General features: G+C 53.7%; 1 protein-coding gene across 4 annotated transcripts in view; it reads left to right on the top strand.

Annotated features, from left to right (window-relative positions):
* The window catches only part of LRRC20 (leucine rich repeat containing 20), an 87,001-nt gene extending 75,319 nt beyond the window's left edge, over positions 1-11,682 (top strand). For all 4 annotated transcript variants that reach the window (XM_045083453.1, XM_004769522.3, XM_004769524.3 and 1 more), the window contains one exon: positions 9,203-11,682. In XM_045083453.1, coding sequence (XP_044939388.1) covers positions 9,203-9,357 — 155 coding nt within the window. In that variant the 3' untranslated portion in view covers positions 9,358-11,682. The remainder of the gene's footprint in view (positions 1-9,202) is intronic.
* Positions 11,683-19,849: the final 8,167 nt, after the last annotated feature.

Here is a 19,849-nt window from a genome sequence, read left to right as displayed (position 1 = left end):
AGTGGAGCAGGATTCTAAACTAAACTGGGAGCATTGAACACAGAAGCACAAAAGTCAGGCTTTTCATTTTAATTGGAAAAAATTCAGGGGAGCCGGAGTAGAGTTACAGAATCTGTGAGCACCAAGAATTGGAGCCTCAGTTTCTTCATCTGCAAAATGTGTTATTTGGAGACCCCAGCAGCCTCCTTTGCTGGGCCCATTTATACAAGGTACTCAGCCTTCCCGGGCCTTGATGTCCTTCTGTGTCACATGCAGGTTACAATACCTTATGAAATGACTTCTGTTAGGGTCCGTGATCAAAGGAACGAGACTGATACAAAGCGAAGGTCAAACAAAACTTTATTTCGCGCCAAGCATCAAGAATCAAACTGACCGGTCAGGGCTATCTCTTACGAAAAGGCGAGGACGATGATCCCGACAAGGTCACTCCCAAGAAGGCCGCTCCGGACGAGGCTGCTCTAGATGAGGCCGCTCCGCAGATGAGGCCGCTCCATGATCGAAGCCGCTCCCAAGAAGAGGCCACTCCCAAGATGAGGCCGCTGCTCCATGAGGCTGCTCCCCAGACAAGGCCACTCCCAAGAAGACACCATTCTGGACAAGACCGCTTCCCGGATGAGGCCGCTCCCGACGACGAAGAGGCAACGATGACAGCGACGAGGACAAGGAGGACAACCCGGATGACACAGACTCTGCTCCCCACGATGCCACTCTGACAAGGTTGCCACCCAGAGGAAGCCACCGCTGTGGACAAGGCCGCTCGTGGCTCGGGGTGGCAAGGCATTTTGCGGCAAGGCTGCTGGCGGCTAGGGGCTGTTGGCATCTCGGGACCGCTGGCATCCAGGGGCTGCAGGCATCAGGGCCGCAGATGTCGAGGGACCGCTGACAGTGGGACCGCTGGTGTCTGGGCAGCTCGGGGCTGCTGGAAGCTGCACGCGGCTGAAGGCTGCAGGTGGCTTGGGGCCACCAGAGGCGGGGCCTCAGGCGGCTTGAAGCGGCTGGAGGCTGAGGGGCGGCTCGGGACCCCCGGTGGCTGGAGGCTACAGGCGGTGGCTCGGGACTCCCAGTGGCTGGAGGCTGCAGGCAACGGCTCTCGGGGCCGCTGGAGGCAGGACCGCCGGAGGTGGGGCCGCAGGCGGCTGGAAGCTGCAGGCGGCGGCTTGGGACCCCCAGTGGCTGGAGGCTGCAGGCCGTCCTCCACTTCGCTGACTGTCCTCCACTCCGCTGACTCTTCGCTCCCGTGGCAGCTCTCCTGCTTTGCTAGCCTCACAGCAACCTTTATGCAGTTGGTTGAGTCCCACCCCTATACAGGTGGCCAATCGGATCTCAATCCACCCTAGTGGATATACACATGCTGCACCGATTGGACATCTCCACCTGGCCTGCCCCACCCCTACATCGGGGTCCACAAGCAAGTTCCTCTGGGAGGGGCAGGCCCTTACAACTTCAACTCTTAAAAGCCTGTGCAAAGGGGTTTTCTTACCTGGGTGATCAGGGGCAGGGAGCATGGTGTCAGGCCCCCCTCTCCCGGCCCCATTGCAATGACCATTAAAAAGCTGCCACTGATCAGTGAAGAAGGTAAGGCTTGCAAGTAGGTAGCCCTTTTCGTCCCAGCATGGGGTAGGGGAATGGGAGCGCAGCTCTTGGGGAAAGCCTGAAGGGCTGTGGGGAGCTCCCACTCCTGCCCTGCCCCGCCCACTGAGCCGCAGGGAGTTGAGCAGGCTGCTGGCCAGGCGGGACAGGACATCAGCAGAAAAATGAGTGCAGGTGAATGCTGGGTTGGTTCAACTTGCTTTTCCTCTGCTCCCAGGAAGGAAGTGTACTTCAAACCCTGCTTATGGGAAAGCCTTTGTTTTGCTTCCTTCTCTCCCTGAACTTGCAGGTGCGCCTTGGGCTCTGGGTCCTTCCCACTGCCTCCCTCACATGTAGGCATCTGCCTCAGACAGGTAATGACCAGCCTCATCCCCCACCCCCCGCCCTGGGGATTCAAGGATAAAGAGGAGCCCCTGTCTTCAGGAGCTCCTGAGTTTCCTGTGCCACTGGGGTGGGGTGTGGGGAGCGGCGCACCAGGCCAGGGACTAAGCCCCGTGCTCACAAAGAGACCTGGGTGCTCAAGGAGCTCTTAGCCTGGTCCCTCAAAGTGCCAAGAGAGGGCAAGCTCCTGGGAGGGGATTGGGCCCGGCCCAGCCCAGGGACTCCTGTGCATGCCTCCTCTGCGTTCTGAGCAGGCCTCCATGTCTTCTTCAGTTTGGCCACCCTGGGGCTGGTGATCTGGGTAGAAGTTCCTTCCCCCACTCTGCCTGAGTTTCCAACTTCCTCCAAGCTCTCACAGTCCCTCTGCCATAACCTTACAGCCCCTGCCCAGCAACCCATGAACAGGAGCTCGAGGGACTTTCAGGTTGGTCCTCTCAGTGGAGGCCATATCCCAGGCTCCTGACCTCTCCTGAGTGGTGGTGAGTGAGGTCATTTTGGAATGTTGGTGAGGTTGGTAAGGTCAGAACCAACGTCCAGGAAGGAATTCCTGAGATGTCTTCGGTGCTGAAAGATGGTTTTATTAAAGCCCAGGGACAGGACCCGTGGGCGGAAGGAGCTACTTACTGCCCTGGGATTGCGAGGAGGGAGGGACTCATGAGACGCTTTGGGATGGGGATGGGGATGGGGAGCAGTAAAGATAAGGGAATTTTCAAGAGGATTTTCGTATACTAAAGAAGACTCACTGGAAACGTGATGCCTTGCTTTTGTCAAACCAAGGTTGTTTATCCCTCCAGCAAGGCATTAACGCCAGGAGCTTCCTGGAGGAGGGTTATACTCTGTATTTGTCAGTGGGCTGCAGGTTATCTGGACATGTATAATTGACAGCCTTCTGCTTTGTTCTCCAGTCAGTTGGGGGCTGGGGAACTGTGAGGAAGTCTGGACTCAGCACCTCTGCCCTGCACAGATCTTCCCTCCAGGTCATCTCCTGGGGAGCTCGAACCCACTGCTGGCCTCCAAGCTGGCCAAGCATGGGGGCAGGGGGGTGGAGGAAGGCATGTTCTGGGGGGATGGGGGGGCACTCGGCTGCAGAGGGAACCATCCCCTGGCCAGCAGCCCATGCAGCAGGTGCCCTGCTACTGTAAAGTCATCCCCTCGCTTTCACCGTCCCCCTGCATTTCCCAGGCGAGAAAGCAGAGGTTCAGGGGTCCTGCCTGAGGCAACTGTCAGGCACTGGCAAAGCTAGTCTTACCTTTCTGATTCCAAAGCTCTGCTCAGCATCTTAACCACCACCTACTCCCTCCCCACAACATATCACATGAAGTAAACAATCTGGGAGGGAGGCGTGCACGCAAAGTATGTTTGGGGCTACCAGTTTCAGAAATCTTTATCATAGAAAAAGGAACAGGTTTCTTCTGCATTGTGACGCAGAACAGAACAGGAGGCATGGAAGATTCTAGAAGGAATCTGAGAAATCTCCAGGAAACCCTTTCAGGGCAGGTCAGCAAAGATGCCATGCCTGCTGTGGCGGCATTAGAGAGCTCTGAGTTTATGTGCCCCTGGCATCCCCTCGGAGAGGGAGTCCCTGGACTATGGCAGGGAGCCGTTCCTGGCTGGGTGGTCCAGAGATCTGTGAATGCTGGGGTCTGAAAGCCACACACTCCTGCTGGGTCCCAGGAAGACTGGTTTCCATCTCCTGTTGACTAAGGGAACCTGTGGAGGGTTCTCTGGTGGTGGGATGGGGGGCATGGGATGCCCGGCTGGAGGGCCCAGTGGGAGGTGGTGTGAAGAGCACAGACTCAAGCCAGTTGCCCTGACTTCATATCCTGGCTCCAGCACTTGCCACCGGTGTGACATGGCCAAGATACCTAACCTCTCCACAAGCTTCCTCATCTATAAAATGGAGAGAAGCTGATACTAGGCTGTAGGGCTGTTGTGAGGATGGAGAAACTTAGCCTAAGGTGCTTAAGTCACCATGCACTCAACACTCATGAGTTAAACAGAAAACCACCAACCCACCAGCAGAGATCGCGAATGGCCTCAAACTCCCACTTTGCTGGGAGCATCTTGGGCTTGACGGCCTGTGGAGGGGTGGGGAGGCTTCCATGGTCACCGATCCTCCTACCGAGGCAGATTTAAGGCCTTTTTCCCCACCCACGGCCACCAAGGCTGGGCTTGGGCTCTGAGGGGGTGCTGTGAATGAGCCGCCCCTGAAGGTCAGTTTCCTCATCTGTAAAGTGGGTCGAGGAGCACCTGTGATGCTCTACTCCTTGGCTCTGGGAAGAATCAAGTGTGGAAGCATTGTATACACTTGAGGGACAGGCACCTGTGAGGAATTTTCCTGAGCCTGTGGCCTCCCCTTCCCTTCTCCTGGAAGAGCTAGGGGGTAGCTGGGTCCCAGTCACCAAGTTCAAAAGGGAGGAGAATAGATGTCTTCAGAGGATTCTGTTGTGGGGCACTTTCCGAAGGGTGGACAGCAGAGCCCAGGGTGGGCCCCGCTCACCCTCTTCCTGGACCATGGAGCCCCAGGCACTGCCCACCCCTCACCATGCAGGGGAAGGGAAGAACACGCAGAACCCTTGCCAGAGGTCAGGGGCCCCTCGGCCTGGAGGTTGGGGCCAGCAGGCCCAGGCAGCCTCATTTGAAAGCCTTGGGACTCCAGGGTGGCTGGAGCCCGTTGGACACTCAGCACGGTTTCTAGAGAGCAATGAGATGAAGTACACACACATATCCTTGGACAGAGCAATTGGCCCTGCTGCTGGCATCCATCCAAGGATGTTAGCACACCGACCCTGAAGGCCAGAGGCACCTTGCTTTCCGTCACTGGCAGAGTGGAGAGCTAGAGTGTGGTGAGGACGCAGGATTGGTGTTCTAGGCCACAGTCTGAAGCAGAGAGATCAAATGTGCACGGGGCCTCATGGGTGGCTTGTAAAACATGGTTTGATCACCAGCACCGTGAGTATTGGGCACGGATGCTCTTCCCACCGAGAGGAAGAGGACTTCCTGGTGGCTGATGCCCAGGCTGAGGCAGTAAGGCCTGGAGATGAACCTTACTGCAAAGTCAGGAAGGGCATCCAGAGAGGGGGTGGGAGTGGCTGGTCACAGGACTCGGGAGCCAGATCAGAGGGCCTCCCACTGGCCAAATCTGGGGCAGTTTGAGCACTGAAGTGATGAAATTCAGCAGGAAACCCTAAACTGCTAGAAACATAGGCATCCACGTTGATGATAAATAAATCCTGGGAGAGAAGGGAAGGCTCTTGCCTACAGCAAAATGCTGAGGGGCTGCTGGCACTGGAAAGTCAGTTTGCAGCCTGCGTAAAGATCAGATCAGGCGGGGCGCCTGGGTGGCTCAGTGGATTAAGCCACTGCCTTCGGCTCAGGCATGATGTCAGGGTCCTGGGATCGAGCCCTGCATCTGCCTCAGCATCCGTGCTAAGCAGAGAGCCTATTTACCGCCTCTCTCTCTGCCTACTTATGATCTCTCTCTGTCAAATAAATAAATAAAATCTTAAAAAAAAAATCAGATCAGGCAAGAGTCAGCAGGTGTTACATCTGGGGATGATGGATGTTAATTCTGACAATCGGGATATTTGCATGCTCCTAAAGTGTGTCCCCGCAGACTTCTTACAAGTTGCAAGGGAGGAAAAAACAAAAAAAAACCAGTAATCACATGGTGGAGAAATCAAATAACACCCGGACTGGGTGATGATGGTTAACATTACATCCTAGGGACAGACGGGTGAGGGACAGACGGATGGACACTGTGTGCCTCCAGTGTGACAGCCCAAAACCCTACCACCTCTTTGAGCTGAGGACCCATAGTCCCAGTTGCAAGCAGTGCCAGACAACCACAAAACATGAGATTCTTTTTCATTTTTACAATTTAAAAAATTTTTTTTTAATTTATTTTTATTTATTTATTTATTTATTAGATTTTATTTATTAATTTGACAGAGATCACAAGCAGGCAGAGAGAGGGAAGAGTACAATTTTTTTTTTTTAAAGTAGGCTCCAGCACCTGGCTTTGAACTCAAAACCCTGAGATCACAGGTCACCTGCTGTATCAACTGAGCCAGCCAGGTACCCCAAAACATGGGACCCTTTATTAAAGACAGAGATCGTGGTCCTCATATTCTTCCAAAATGTCAGTGTCTCAAAAGACAAATGAAAGGAGCACAGAGAGGTGACACCTGTCCCTACACTGGATCCTGGGGCGGGGGGGGGGGGTGCTCAAAGGGACATGATTAAGCCATGCAAGAAAACTGAATTATGGGCCATGTGTTAGGGAAGGGTTCTATCAGTGTAAACTTAAAAAATCAATAGCTGTGGTTATGGCAGAAAATGTCTTTTTTTTTTTTTTTTAAGATTTTATTTATTTGAGAGAAAGAGCATAGCCAGGGAGAGGGAAAAGCAGAATCCCCACTGAGCAGGGAACCTGATGCAGGACTCAATCTCAGGACCCTGGGATCATGACCCGAGCCAAAGGCAGATGCTTAACCAACGGAGCCAAATTATTTCCAAGTAAAAAGGTGAAAAAAGTAACTTGAGAAAATTGTATTTCAAATGTCCCCAAGTAAAAAATTGTCTCACTGAAGGTCTAAAGCGAGACATACTGGTAGGTTCCACTTGGATCAAGTTCAGGATCAAGCTTGTGAATCAGAGGTGAGAAAAAGCAATTGGAGATAAGCTGCAAAGAGGCACAAGAGCCCTGTGGAAATACTTGAAATGTGTTCTAGCATGTTCTGGACAGAGGTCTCAGGAGTGTGTGCCTATTTGTACATCTACCTGCACTTGAGGCATTTTGCTGTGTGTGTATCTAAAAAAAAAAAAAAAAAAATGGTGCTTAATAAAAAAGCACAGAAACAGATGAGACCTATAACAGTACCATTTACCTAAGTTAAAAATATGCATATAACATGCCGAAGTTGTCTAAAATGAAAAACAAAAACCAGAAAACCCTCCCTATGCCCAATACAGGTGCCCAAAAGAGGTAGAAGTTGGTTCTTGCCATTACTGATGGCCCGAGGTTGTGTAAGACTCAGGGGTGAGGCCTTCGCCCTGTCTTGGGTTGGGGTGGGAGGTCACGTGGTGTGTGGGCGGCTTGCAGGGTTGGGGCAAGGTGGGGTTGGGGGTTGTCTGCCTCCGGGCGACTGGCCCCCAGGCCTGTGTGTGTGAGAGCCTTGACTCCTGGTTGTTGGCTGCCTACCCTGTCTAGCCACTGTTTTGAGTGCCTTGTATTATCTCTCTAAGACTCATAAGACCCCTGTTGGAAAGATGGTGTTATTTCTCCCATTTCACAGACAAAACTGAGTCACAGAAAGTTGGATCAATTAGCCCAAAGATCCGTGGCTAGAAAATGGGAGAACCAGAGCCTGAACCCAGGTGGCCTGGGTTCCAGCCACCTGAGTAGAGATTCCCTCACGGGTGGTCCAAGGCAGGGAAAAGAAGCACCGGTGGCTTGTCCCACAGATGTCCCTAGGCCCAAATGGGAGGGCCTGGCCCCCTGGGCTGAGAGGTCCTACAGGCTTTGGTGTTCATAGCTGCCTGCAGGGCTGTGCCCTCAGGATCCAGGCTGGGACGATGTCATTCTAGATGCCATCGACAGAACCTTCCAGTCCCCCTGCTGCCCCCAGCTCTCGCTCTGGCATCCTAGCCCCACTCTTCTGCCCTATTTCCCTCTGGCCACAAGTACCTCCTTCCCCTCATTCAGACCCCGTCTACCCTTCAGGCCCTACCTGAGCCTTCACCTCTGTCTCCAGCCTGGCCCCTTTCTCCATGGACTCCTGCAGTCTTTTTTGAGAACTTGGATTCCAATCTGGTCTCAGCTAATGATGTCTTTGGGGCCTTAGGCAAGTTACTTCACTTCTCTGGGCCTCTGTTTCCTTTCATAGTCATACCTGATGTTTAGGGAGTCCTGTGCAGAATGCATGTGCTCTCCCATTCATCCCCAAACAGCCCTGCGAGTTATGTCCTGTGATAATGATGAAGGTTAGTGATGTCCAGCTGTTCTCAAGGACTCCAGGGACTTGACCCAAAGATGGGGTGATCCTAAAGGTTAGGGGTGAGGTGCTGTAGACCATTAGCAAGTTAATATAGCTGTTGCCTTGTTCTGCTATTTTTTTTTTAAAGATTTTATTTATTCATTTGGCAGACAGATCACAAGCAGGCAGAAAGGCTGGCAGAGGGGGTAGGGAAGCAGGCTCCCTGCTGAGCAGAGAGCCATGGGGAGCTCAATCCCAGGTCCCTGGGATCATGACCTGAGCTGAAGGTGGAGGCTCTAACCTATTGAGCCATCCAGGCGCCCCTCTGCTTTTTTTTTTTTTTTTAAGATTTTTAAAAAAATTTATTTGACAGAGTCACAGCCAGAGAGGGAACACAAGCAGAGAGAGTGGGAGAGGGAGAAGCAGGCTTCCCGCCGAGCAGGGAACAGGGAGTGCAATGTGGGGCTCAATACCAGGACTCTGGGACCATGACCCTAGACGTAGGCAGACGCCCAATGACTGAGCCACCCAGGTGACCCTGCCTTTTTTTTTTTTTAATGGAGATACAACTCATGTAACAAAGGTAACCATCGTAAAACGTACCTACAGTTCAGTGGTATCTAGTTCACAGTGTTCACAACCATCACTTTACCTAGTTCCAAAGTACTTTCCTCCCCCCAAAGGAGACCTGTGCCCATCCCCCCAGCCCCCAGCACTCAGTCGCTTGTCCACTCTCGGTCTCCATGGAGGTGATTTTCCCAGGCTTTTCGTAGAAATGGAGTCGTACGCTTTGTTAACTTTGGTGTCTGTTTTCATTCAGCATCTTGTGTTCGAGATTCGGGGCACAGACTCATGCCTCATTCCTTCCCCCAGCTGAAGTGTTCTGCTGTTGGGACCTAACCATACCGAGTCTGTCGCTTGCCTGTGGCGGGACACTCGGCTGCTGGGGATGTCTGTGCCCACGTCCTTGCTTGAGCACCTGTTTTCACTTGTTCCGGTTCTACCCAGGAGCGACTGTGCTGAGAGACGAGGCAATGCTAGCGTTTGACTGTGTTTGTGTTGGCGGGGGAGTGCTTCCCTCCATGTGGGTATAACGGTGCGGTGGGGTCTGAGGGTCCCCCACCCAGGGCTGGGTGCCAGCCACTGAGCCCCACATGCGGTGAGTGATGGAGAGCTGTATCCATGTCTTCCTGCTGCCTGTCCTTCTCTGCCTGCTTACCCCAGCCCCCCAACCTGTCCTCTCTCCTTAACAGATGTGCCTGTGGAGAAGCTGGCCACCATGCCCGCCTTGCGCAGCGTCAACCTCCGCTTCAACCCCCTGAGCCCTGAGGTGCGCGTCATCGCTCCACCACTCATCAAGTTCGACATGCTTGTGTCCCCTGAGGGTGCCCGACCCCCTCCACCTTAGGCCTCCCTCCTCATGGCCACCCGGCGAGGGACTGAGGCCACCTGGGCTGGCACCCTGAGGGAAGGGCGTCCCACAGGCCCCTGGGAGGCCAAGCCTGGGGTGGGGGGAGCTGGGGGTGGGTGGGACAGAGAGCACGTGCTGGGAGGGGGCCCAGCTGGCTCGGGATAGATAGCTTAGAGCAGTAGTGGGCCCTGGGGTCCCCTGGGGCTGGAGCCTGGATGCTGGGCGCCCGCAGCTTCTGTGTGCATCTGGACAGACGCCTACCCTCTACGAGCCTTGTTTGGGCAAAGGGGCAGCGGTGGGGGTGGGGGCCTTTGCCAGTCCTTTGAGCTCCTTGAAGGCTTTTTTGGTAACACGTGCCTTCAGGTTGTCTTCAGGCCATCAGGCTCCTTCGGAGCCCGCAGATCACTTTCTGGGCCACTGTGGGTTTGAGGCCTTGCTTCTGGCGCTGAAAGCCAGCCGCCACCCTGAGAGGACTAGAAGACAACCTCCCTCTGCTTATTGCTTCCTGAGGACTGACCTGCATTGGGCCCTCTATGGGGCGCCATCCGCAGCCCCGTGGGTCTCTAGATTGGCGGGAGCCGGCGCCAGGAGTCGTGGGAACGCTGTGGGGAGAGTGTGGCTCTGCTCGAGCCAGGCTGCAGATGTTTATAGAGGAGCCCAAGGCCCATCAGTCCAGGAAGAGGAGCAGATCGGGTCCTTCGTGATGAAGACATGAGCTGGGCAGGCAGTTCTAAGGGCTCCGCAGGACAGATGAGGTGTGCCTGGCATCAGCCCTTGAGCCACGCAGGAGGTGGCCCAGGAGAAGCCAAGCCATTCGTACCTGTGGCTTGGGTACAAGGTGGTTGGCTACCACCATGGTCTCCTTCTGGAAGCAGCCTGGCCGCCGCCGCCTCATTGGTCCCCCGGGGGGGCAGAACACACTGTAGACCTTCGGATTTGTGGCTAGCCAGCTCCCAAGCCTCCACCCAAAACCCTGCACCTCGTCATTTCTGGGCCCTCCACTTGGGGTCTAGGATGTGGCCAGGCCATAGGACTGGGACTGAGGGGTTTCCTGGGACATGGGATTGCAGTGCTCCCGCTGAGACAATACCTGGCAAACAGGGACAGCTGGTTTCCTATGAGCAAGGGACTTGGGACTCTTGCTGATCATATCTGTGGTGTGGAGAACCCTGACCTCTTGATCCCCCAGGCATCCACCTCCCACCTTCTCATCTGTGGAGCCAACAGACTCAGAGCCCACCTGGCCTGGATCTTTGTCTTGGTCTGTGGGAGATAGCTGAGACCCCAGGACATGGTGCAGACCAGGCCACCCAACCCTACATCCAAACATTGAAAGCCACACTTCCATGCCCATGGTTAAGCTTCTTCCAATCCCAGACCCTCCTCCTCAGAATGCCGTGTTCCTTGTCCCCTCCCCAGCCCTGGGGCCCGCCTCTGCCCAGGCCTCCTGCCTCCTAGCCAGACTGACAGGTTGGACCATTGTTGGCTCAGAGTGCTCAGCATCCCAAGAGATGCTGTGTTGACTGTGCTCTGGGAAAGGGGTTTGCAGGCCAGGGAGGTCCAGATGGATCTTCAGGCCTGCAGGGCTCAGCTGTGGACAAGTGGGAACTGTGGCCCCGTCCGGACTGGCCTGGCCTCCCAACCCTGTGTCGCGGCATCAAAGAAGAAGTGCACTTTTCTGAGAGGCACAAAGGCACTGTGTGGCCAGAGCCTCGCAACCCAGAGTGTGATCTGGGGACCAGCAGCACTGGCATCTATGGGAACTTGTTAGAAATGCAGAATCCCAGGCCCCACGCCAGACCTCCAGCAGCAGCACCTGCATTTCAACAAGATTCCTAGGTGATTCCTAGAAGCACTTTATCGTTTGAGAAGCCAGGGCCTAGGTGTGACCCTGGGCTCATCCTTGGAGTGGAGGACAGAGGTTTCAGCCCTCCCCCTGCTACTCCAGGTCTCTGAGGCTGTGCCCACTCCCATCCCTAAACCAGCCCCAGGACACCCCAGGCCTCTCAGATCTTTTCAGAGTCTGCATGACTCTTGCAGCGAAGGGAATGATCTGAAGTCCCCAGGAGATGAGGGTTGAGTTTGCCTGGCCCTCTGGCCACTGCCTTTCTGGTTACCCTCTGCATAGCCAGCTCCTGCTTCCCTACATCCTCACATCGGGCCCTTTTGAAGGGGTTACTTCTGGAAGTTGTTTTCTACTCTGCTGGGAGAGTCTTCCCTTGCCTGTGTGGGAAAGCCTGAGGTGCAGAAGCCCCCAGATCAGAGCCCACAGTGTAAATGAGCCCTTAGCTTCAGTCTGCAATAAAGAACGCTTTAGTTTCATCTGCTTGCTTGGTGCTGGGTTCCTTCTTTCCGCACAGAAAACCCCCGCCCCGCCCTGTAGCCTGCGTGTCAAACCTGAGGGGCTCCTTTTGTTGAAAGCTTGAGCTTCAAAAGGAGTCACCCTAGGGTGATACTCAGAATAATTACAGGATGCTGCAGAGGTGACCAGGTAGATGTGATACATGGCTTGGAACTGTGCTATTACAAGACCGCCAGACCCCCAGCCCCGGCTGGGACCACAGACCTGGGAAAGGATGAAGGCCCTGCTGTCCCTCAGTTTCTCCCTTACCAATGCAAGAAATGACACCCTTAGCAGTTCGTTCCTCAGTGTCTGTGGCTCTCAGAGAGAGGCCTCTGGACCAGCACACCTAGGGAGCCGGCCAGCTGTGCACATTCTTGGTCCCTGCCCCGATCTCCAGAATCCGACACGGGGTGGGCCGGCACCCTGTTTCATCAAGACTTCTGGGGCGTCCGCTACCTGCTCAAGTTAGAGTTCGGAGTTCAAGTCAAATTTTGTTTCTTAAATCTGAAAGGTTTCCTGAGTTTATTCTGAGTTGTGGGCCACCCATATGTAACAACACTGAGGTTAGTGGGTACCAGGCAGCGTCTAAGCACACAGCAGAGCTGAACTCATTTGACCCTGTAACAACCCGAGCAGGCTGGGAGTTGGACAGATCGCGTTCCCTCTCCAGGCCTATTTCCTGTTGATAAGGAGACTGCACCAGAAGATCCCTGAAGGCCTTTCTGGAACATTGATCCCTATTTCTTGATTCTGGGGCCTTGCTGTATCTGTCCCTTGTGGATGAGCCTGGACACAAACTGCCCACCCCTCGCCCCAAAGCTCAGAGGACTCCCATTTCTTCTGATCGAACTCTGGGTCGCCGAAAATCGCACAGGCTCGGCCGCTTGGTGAGACAAAGCTCCGCCTCGAGAGCATCTGACTAGTAAGTGTGTCCCGTGGGATGACAGAAATCACGGCAATTAGATTTCGGAGTGTGATTTCAGGTGGGTTTTCAATGCAGTGGAGGACGGACACCTTGACTGAGACTAGGTGAGGATTATGGTCTGGTTTGGGATGGGCGGACACAGCAGAGGGGCATTTGGAGACAAGGAAATCAGAGTCTGTAAGATGTAAACTCTTGCGATGCTATTTACTGAAGAATTGAGTGGTTTTTTTCCTTTAAATGATTCAGGAAGCCCCGGAATGAACAATAAAGTTATTTACAACTTCCCTTTCTCAGGCAGGAGTTTCCTGGAACGATACCATTATGTTGAAGAAGGCAGGGGTATAACCAAGTCTAATGAATGTAGACAGGTGTGTGGGACTCGAGGTTTTTTTTTTTTTTTAAGTATTACTGAGATGTAATTAATATATACATTATGTTAGCTTCAAGTCTTCAAGTGTCCACGATACTGAGTCTCTGTAGCTATTGTGAAAAGAACAGCACCAGAATTCTGGTAACATCCATCACGGCACATAGAGGATACTGATTCTTGGTCTCACCAAAATACCGTGTGGGACCCTAGAGCCCTCCTTTGGAGCTGCCTTTTACACCAAACGTGCCTCTTGCTTCTCAGAAAGCCAGCCCTGGCGTGGAGAGTGGCTCCTGGGAGGGTCTGCCCCAGAATCCCTGAGCGTAGCCCTGGGAGAGATGCCAAGGCCAGGACGGACGGGGACCAGGAGCAGCGAGACCATGCTAGGAACCTGTGTCTCAGCGCCAGGTGTGCTGGACCCCTCTTAGGAAAGGGCCACGAGCTGGCTGCCTGAGGTCTGGGCGAGAGCACCCATGGAGCTCCTGGTCCTTATGAGCACCAGGAAGGCACCTGGATGTTTCTCCATTACTCTTAGCAGTCCCCCTCCTGATGCCTGCTGTGCCGATGAGGAAGCCGGCTCAGTTTGGGGCTTAGCATGGGCCTGGGAAGGAGCAGAGCCGGGGTCTGAACAGGGAGACCAGCTCAGACAGGATAAGCATTGCCGTCTCCAGCTCGCACGCTTCCTTTCCCATCACAGTCCCATGAAGAGGCCTCTCTGTGCCTTACTCTCATCTGAAAAGTGGGTGCTACCCCTGCCTTCCTTCCCTAACGTCAGAGGGCTTCACAACAGATGGTGCAGGTAAGCAGCGCTGGGGGCGCCACCGCACACCCATCTCGCACACTCGAACATTCCTCTCCCAGCAGAGCACCGCTGCCTCATGTGAGCCCAGCCTTCCCTGCTGAGAACCTCACGGGGTCCGGACAGGGCCGTGCTGCTTGTCACGCAGCTCCGGGGCACACCGGGTGCCGGTGGGAGGCTGACTCCCACAGGGCACAAGAGGACAGACAGATTCCTCCCCACACCGACTCACCCCACCTTCACAGTTCGGGCACCCCTGAAGCTCTGTCGCAGGCCTTGGCTCAGGGCCCGCCGGGGCTGATGGCAGACTGTGTGTACATCTGAATTCTTACAGCCAAGGGCCTGGGCACCCTCACTCCTGTAGACCAGAAGCCCGGCAAGGTGGGTGTCTTCAAGGGTGGATGTGGCAGGCAGCTGCACGGCCCTGCCCCGCGGATGTCGCCTGCCACGGACTCCAGCTAATCGGTGCCAGGCACCTGGAGAACAATGTGAAGGGGCCACTGGAGTTGTGCAGTACAGGAGAGAAACGGACTCTTCGAGGAGCAGAGGTGTGGACTTTGCTTTGAGGTTGATGTACTGGGAACCTTCATCTCTGTGGGAGCCAGAGACCCAGTGCCACACCGTTCACAACTCCAGGGGCCTTTTATTTTTTTAATTTTAATTTTTTAAAAGATTTATTTATCGGGGCGCCTGGGTGGCTCAGTGGGTTAAGCCGCTGCCTTCGGCTCGGGTCATGATCTCAGGGTCCCGGGATCGAGTCCCGCATCGGGCTCTCTGCTCAGCAGGGAGCCTGCTTCCTCCTCTCTCTCTCTCTCTCTGCCTCTCTGCCTACTTGTGATCTCTGCCTGTCAAATAAATAAATAAAATCTTTAAAAGAAAAAAAAAAGATTTATTTATCTTAGTGAGGATGAGAGTGAGGGGTAAAGAAAGAGGGAGAGAGAATCTCAAGCCGACTCTGTGCTGAGCGTGGAGCCTCATGCGGGCCTCGATCCCAAAACCCTGAGGTCACAGCCTGAGCAGAAACCAAGAGTCAGACGCTTAACTGATGGTGCCACCCGGGCACCCCTGGAAGCCCTTTGGATCCTAAATCACTCATCTGCCCAAGTTCTACAGTGGTTCTCCGTGGTACTTCAATATAACAGCCGCATCCTTATAATGGTCTTTGAGCCTGATGTTTTCTTCCCTCCATCACTGCTCGTTTCGTGCCTCCAGCTCCTTCACCGCACTCCAGGCACACTGGCTTCTGCAGTTCCTCTAATATTCCACATCATCCGTGCCTGAGGGCCTTTGCATCTCACCAAGGAAGTCTGCTTCCCAAGGACTGACAAGCAGTGGGATGTCTTCCCTACTTTGGTCTTTTTCCCATCACTCACAAGTCTTGGTACCGTGGCTGGGGCTTTTCCTAAATGGAGTGATCCATAGCTAGTAGGCACAAGCCGAGAAAGTGGGGGCACTCCCCCAATACCCCCACCAGCCTGTCACTGTGCCTGAAGTCCCACCAGTATGAGACCACTGCTCTTGGTTAGGCTCTCCCTGTGATCATATGCCAAATCTTGCCAGGATGCTGAAGGGGGTTCCTTCAAGAAAAAAGTCAAGTGTTTGCCCGGGCCCTTGTCACTCCCAAGTGTGGTCTTCAGGCAGGCAGCATCGACAGCACCTGGGCATATGTTGGAACTGCTGAGGCTCGGTCCCTCCCCAGAACCACTGGGTCAGAATCGTGTTTTAACTAGACCCTCAATGTCATCTGTGGGCCCATTGAAGTTTGAAAGCCGGACTTTTGACGACTGAGACCCCATCTCAGAACCTACTCCAAGTAAGTCCCAGTGATAGACAGTGAAAAAGCATAATTTTCAGAAGCTAAAAACATGAGTCTTCCTATAGGATGAGCAGGTATCAAAATTTTATTCAATTTTATTGATCGATGAAGGAATCAGTGGGACAGTAAATCTGGTTCCCAGAGCTTTTGAGGAACTGGAGTTTATGTAGAACAAATCCACAAGTTCACTTGTACCTTCTCAGAGCCTATGCCCTCGATGAACAGTAACTAACAAAACCACAGTGGAACATTCTCAGGGGCTGGCCTGTTAACCAGAGCCTCATCTCTAGGCTTGGGTAGGATTTCCTAATAACAGATTTCCCTGAAAGGGCGTGAATCTTCCCAGGACCAAGCAGATGACCAGCTCTGTGTTCCTGTTAAAGGATCCAAAACTTGAGGGGAAGGAAAGAACCAGGGCTGCCCAAAGGAACAGAGAGGGAACGTAAAAAAAGGAACAAAGGAGGTGAAAGTAAAATTAAAAATACTTTAGCAGCTTACCACATATCTGTGACTATGCCAAGAACTTCCCATTTCTTCTCCCACTTAATCCCCACAGCAACATCTGAGCCCGCTACCACTTGTGTTTACATTTTCTAGAAGAGGACACTGAGGACTGGAGTAGACCAGGAACCTGGCCAAGGTCAGACAGTGCAACTGGCCTTTTGAGCAAAGTCCCTGTTTCTTAGAATTGTCGTCCAGGGCCCCAGGAAATGGTTTACAAAAGCACCCCCCCTACCCTGGAGGAGGCTCCTGGGCTGCCTCCAGAAATCTCCCCACCTTTCCCAATAGGCTTCAACACCTTTTCCAAGTACGTGTTCTTCCTGAACTGGGGAGCCTGACCCGAACCCCACTTTGATCCGGAAGTCTACAGCAGCACTGCCCAGGGGGCAGGACCCCAGCCAGAGAGCTGGGGTTCCCTGGGGGGGGGCTGCCCACCCCCTCCTCAAGAAGAGACTTCTTACCCTCGGCTCTCCAGAGGACAAGGTCAACTGTTCCAGAGTGTTCCAAAGGGCGTGTGGAGTGACCTGCCCAAGAATGGGCAGCGAGCAGGTGGCAGAGCACAGACAAAGGGGCAGGTTTCCTGGCTCCTGCTCTGGGTTCTTTCTGGGGCCCCTGCAGGGCCCTGGCGTTTGGGAGCTCTTCTGCTGAGCCCTCATTTTGGCCTCTCCTCTAGGGCTGTGTTGCCCTAACTGTGCCTGCCCTAGAAGTGAGTCAGTCCTTTGAGTCCTCCCTTGTCATTTATAAATGCAGATAACAACTCTGGCCTCCTTCCTTGGGGAGAGCTCACTAATAAGCATTTGAAAGCATTCTAAAGGAAGGGCTCCTCAGGGGCTGGCAGGAGAGAGGGAGGGGCCCCACCTCCAACCCAGCCTCTCTGCACCTCTGGACCTCACCCTCCTGGAAACAGGCCCCCTCTCCCTGAACTCCCCCCACTACCACCAAGTAGATGCTAAAAACGCCAGCTGTGTGCTGGGGTTTGCTTCCCAGGGACCCCCATATTGCCACCAGGCAGAATCCCCTTCCCCTTCCCTGTGAATCTGAGCCTTTCCAAAATGAGGGCTATGCCAGTGGCCTTCCTCGCTCCACAGGCCCAAGTGCATTTCCATTTCCAGCCCGGAAGAGAGAGACTGGGTCTCCTGTGGGAGATGCTTGGCTTTCCCACCAGCGGGGAGCTTCCCCACAGGGCGCTCTGTGGCTTCATGCCAACCCTCTCTCAGGCTCCTGCCAACTCTCGGGCATCTCAAGATGCACCTCTGACCCGGCTGAGAAGAGACAGAGTTCATGTGCCTTCCAGCCATACCCAGCAAAGGCCTGTGACCAGCGTCTTAAACCTCCAAGGAGAAAGGAAATCCTTCAGTCATGGTAGGGTCCCGTTTGACCTCCCTCACTGCCCTCCAGAAAGTTTGATTGTAAGAAGATCCCCCCCCTCTAAGTCCTCCCCTGCTTTCTCAAACCCTTCTCCAAGCAGGGGTTCACATCAATGCTTCAGCACCAAGGCTCCTTGGAATCTCACTGCCCAGAAGCCACCTTCTGGTTCCCAGCTTTTCAGATGGAAATCAGTTTCCAGGATAGTAGGGTTTTCTGTGAAAAGACTCCCTAGGCCACAGTTGATAGAGGCAGGTCAGCATGGGGCACAGCTCCCCCCCACCCCAGAGAAAGGGACAGGCCAAGAGCTTGGCCAGAATGGGCCAAGTCAGAACTCCTGAATGTCAAGGCGGGGGTGGGCCTCCTCAAGACGGACAGGGATCCCTTCTGTGCTCTGAACAACTATACCCATAGTTTCTCAGATGCTCCCAGAGGGCCAAGAACCTTGAAGGCAGGCTGGGGTAGGAGCAGCAGGGCTAAGGCCCAAGAAGTCTAGAACAGTGTTCTTCCACTTTTTGCCACTGCCCGGCTGTGCAGGGTTGGATCAGGCACTGGGTTCACCTGCAAAACAGGAACAAGAGTGCCTTGCTTGTCTGAGGGGCTCTGGATCCACAGTTCAGGACTGGGAAGGACCCCAGCCCTGCCATCATGTGAGCCCGGGAGGAAGGCATGATCTACAGCAGAACACTGAGGTGCCTCTGGTTTCCTGAGAGCCCCTTTGGGGCAAGGAGGGGAGTGAAAGGAGGCACTTTTTTTTTTTTTTTTTTTTAATCTGCATGGAGAGATATTACCAAGTCTATCTGGCCTCTTCCCGTGGCTTTGGGGATAAGGAAGGGCACTGTATGACAGGCACTTGACTCAGTCTTCACAGCAGCCTTGAGAGGAGGATTGTGAATCCCATTATATAGGTGGGGAAAATGAAGTCAGAAGGCTTATCACCTGGGTCACACAGTGATTAACGGTGGAGGAAGAATTCACACGCAGGTCTTTCTATCCATGCCACTGCCCTCCCTGCCCCGCAGAGGCTGACCCCATGGAGTGTGCTCTGTGTGGTACTTGGGCGTGTTCATATATTTGGGCACCGTATAAAGGTGGAGGAAAGAAGTCTGTGGAACAGGAGGCAGAAAGAAGAAAAAAAGGCTTCGTGATCCAGAACCACTCAAATAAAAAAGATGGGGAATGTGGGAACTTGGCCACAAGCCTGAGTTAATGCCCTAGAATGATGTGGCTGCTAAGGAAAGGTGAAAGGCAGAGGAAAGGGTAAGAAGGTGGGGGGGGTGAAAAAGTGAGATTGAATTATTCAAAGCCTAGTGTCCAACATACAGCTTGTATTTATTGAGTACCTACTATGTGCCAGGCACTGTTGTCAGTGCGTGACTTTACGGTGGGTACTATTATCCCTATTTTGTAGATCGGGGAAACTGAGGCACAAAGAGATTATATAACTTTTCCAAAGTCACCCCGACAATAAATAACAACGCTGGGCTACATGGACAGGGAAACTGAGGCACAAAGAGATTATATAACTTTCCGAAAGTCACGCTGACAATAAATGGCAATGCTGGGCTATAGGGATTTTACAGCAGTGCCCTGAACTCTGAGTCAGTCAAGGGGGCTTGATATCACCTATCACAATTCTGGGTCCTGACAGTTAGAGGGACTCTGAGAACTGTGAGCGCTTCCATAGGGAGGTGGGCTCAAGATAGTAATGATCGAATAACTAAGGTTTATGGAGCACTTACTACGGCGAGGCACCGTTCCACATGCGATACGTAGAGTAACCCCTTTCATCTTCACTGCGACTCTGGGAGATAGGTACTGTTATTAGTCCCTTTTTACAGATAATCCTCAGGCCAGCCACAGGAAGAAAAAAAAGCCCAAAGAAAATCAGATGTTTGGCCTGCAGAAGGGGGTCTCGACAGGAAGCTCTCCCTCCCTGCTGCTCCTTCTGGGCTGTTCTGGGCAAAGAAAGGGTGATGCGAGGCAGAATTACCCACTACTGGGCGTTAGGAACCGGAGCCCTGGCCCAGGGTGGGGTTAGACTCCCTGGTCTCTAAGGTCTTCCAGCTCTGAAACTCTGCCGGCCACTCAGGACAGAGGAGGAGCTGGAGGGAGACTGGGAAGAAGCTGGATTCCAACATTTTCCTCAGATGTCTGGATAGAGGCCCCACCCCCAGAAAAGGAAGGAATGGGCCAGTCACTCTCTTCCATCTGCTTGGAACCTAGGATCTTCATTCATGTGACACAAGTCTGTGGTGGTGGTTGTTGGGGGGATTGACAGGGGATAGAGTAATGAGAGGGAGAGGGCCTCCCATCCAGCTGGAGGGACCTTTTGTTGGGCCTCTACTATGTGCTGGGCGGAGGCTTTGGCA

This window comes from Mustela putorius, unplaced genomic scaffold (genome assembly GCF_011764305.1).
Source record: "Mustela putorius furo isolate JIRA1106 unplaced genomic scaffold, ASM1176430v1.1 tig00000698_pilon_pilon_pilon, whole genome shotgun sequence".
Lineage (NCBI taxonomy): Eukaryota > Metazoa > Chordata > Mammalia > Carnivora > Mustelidae > Mustela > Mustela putorius.
The sequence above is the reverse complement of the archived record's forward strand: the minus strand, read 5'-3'. Positions and strand labels throughout refer to the sequence as shown.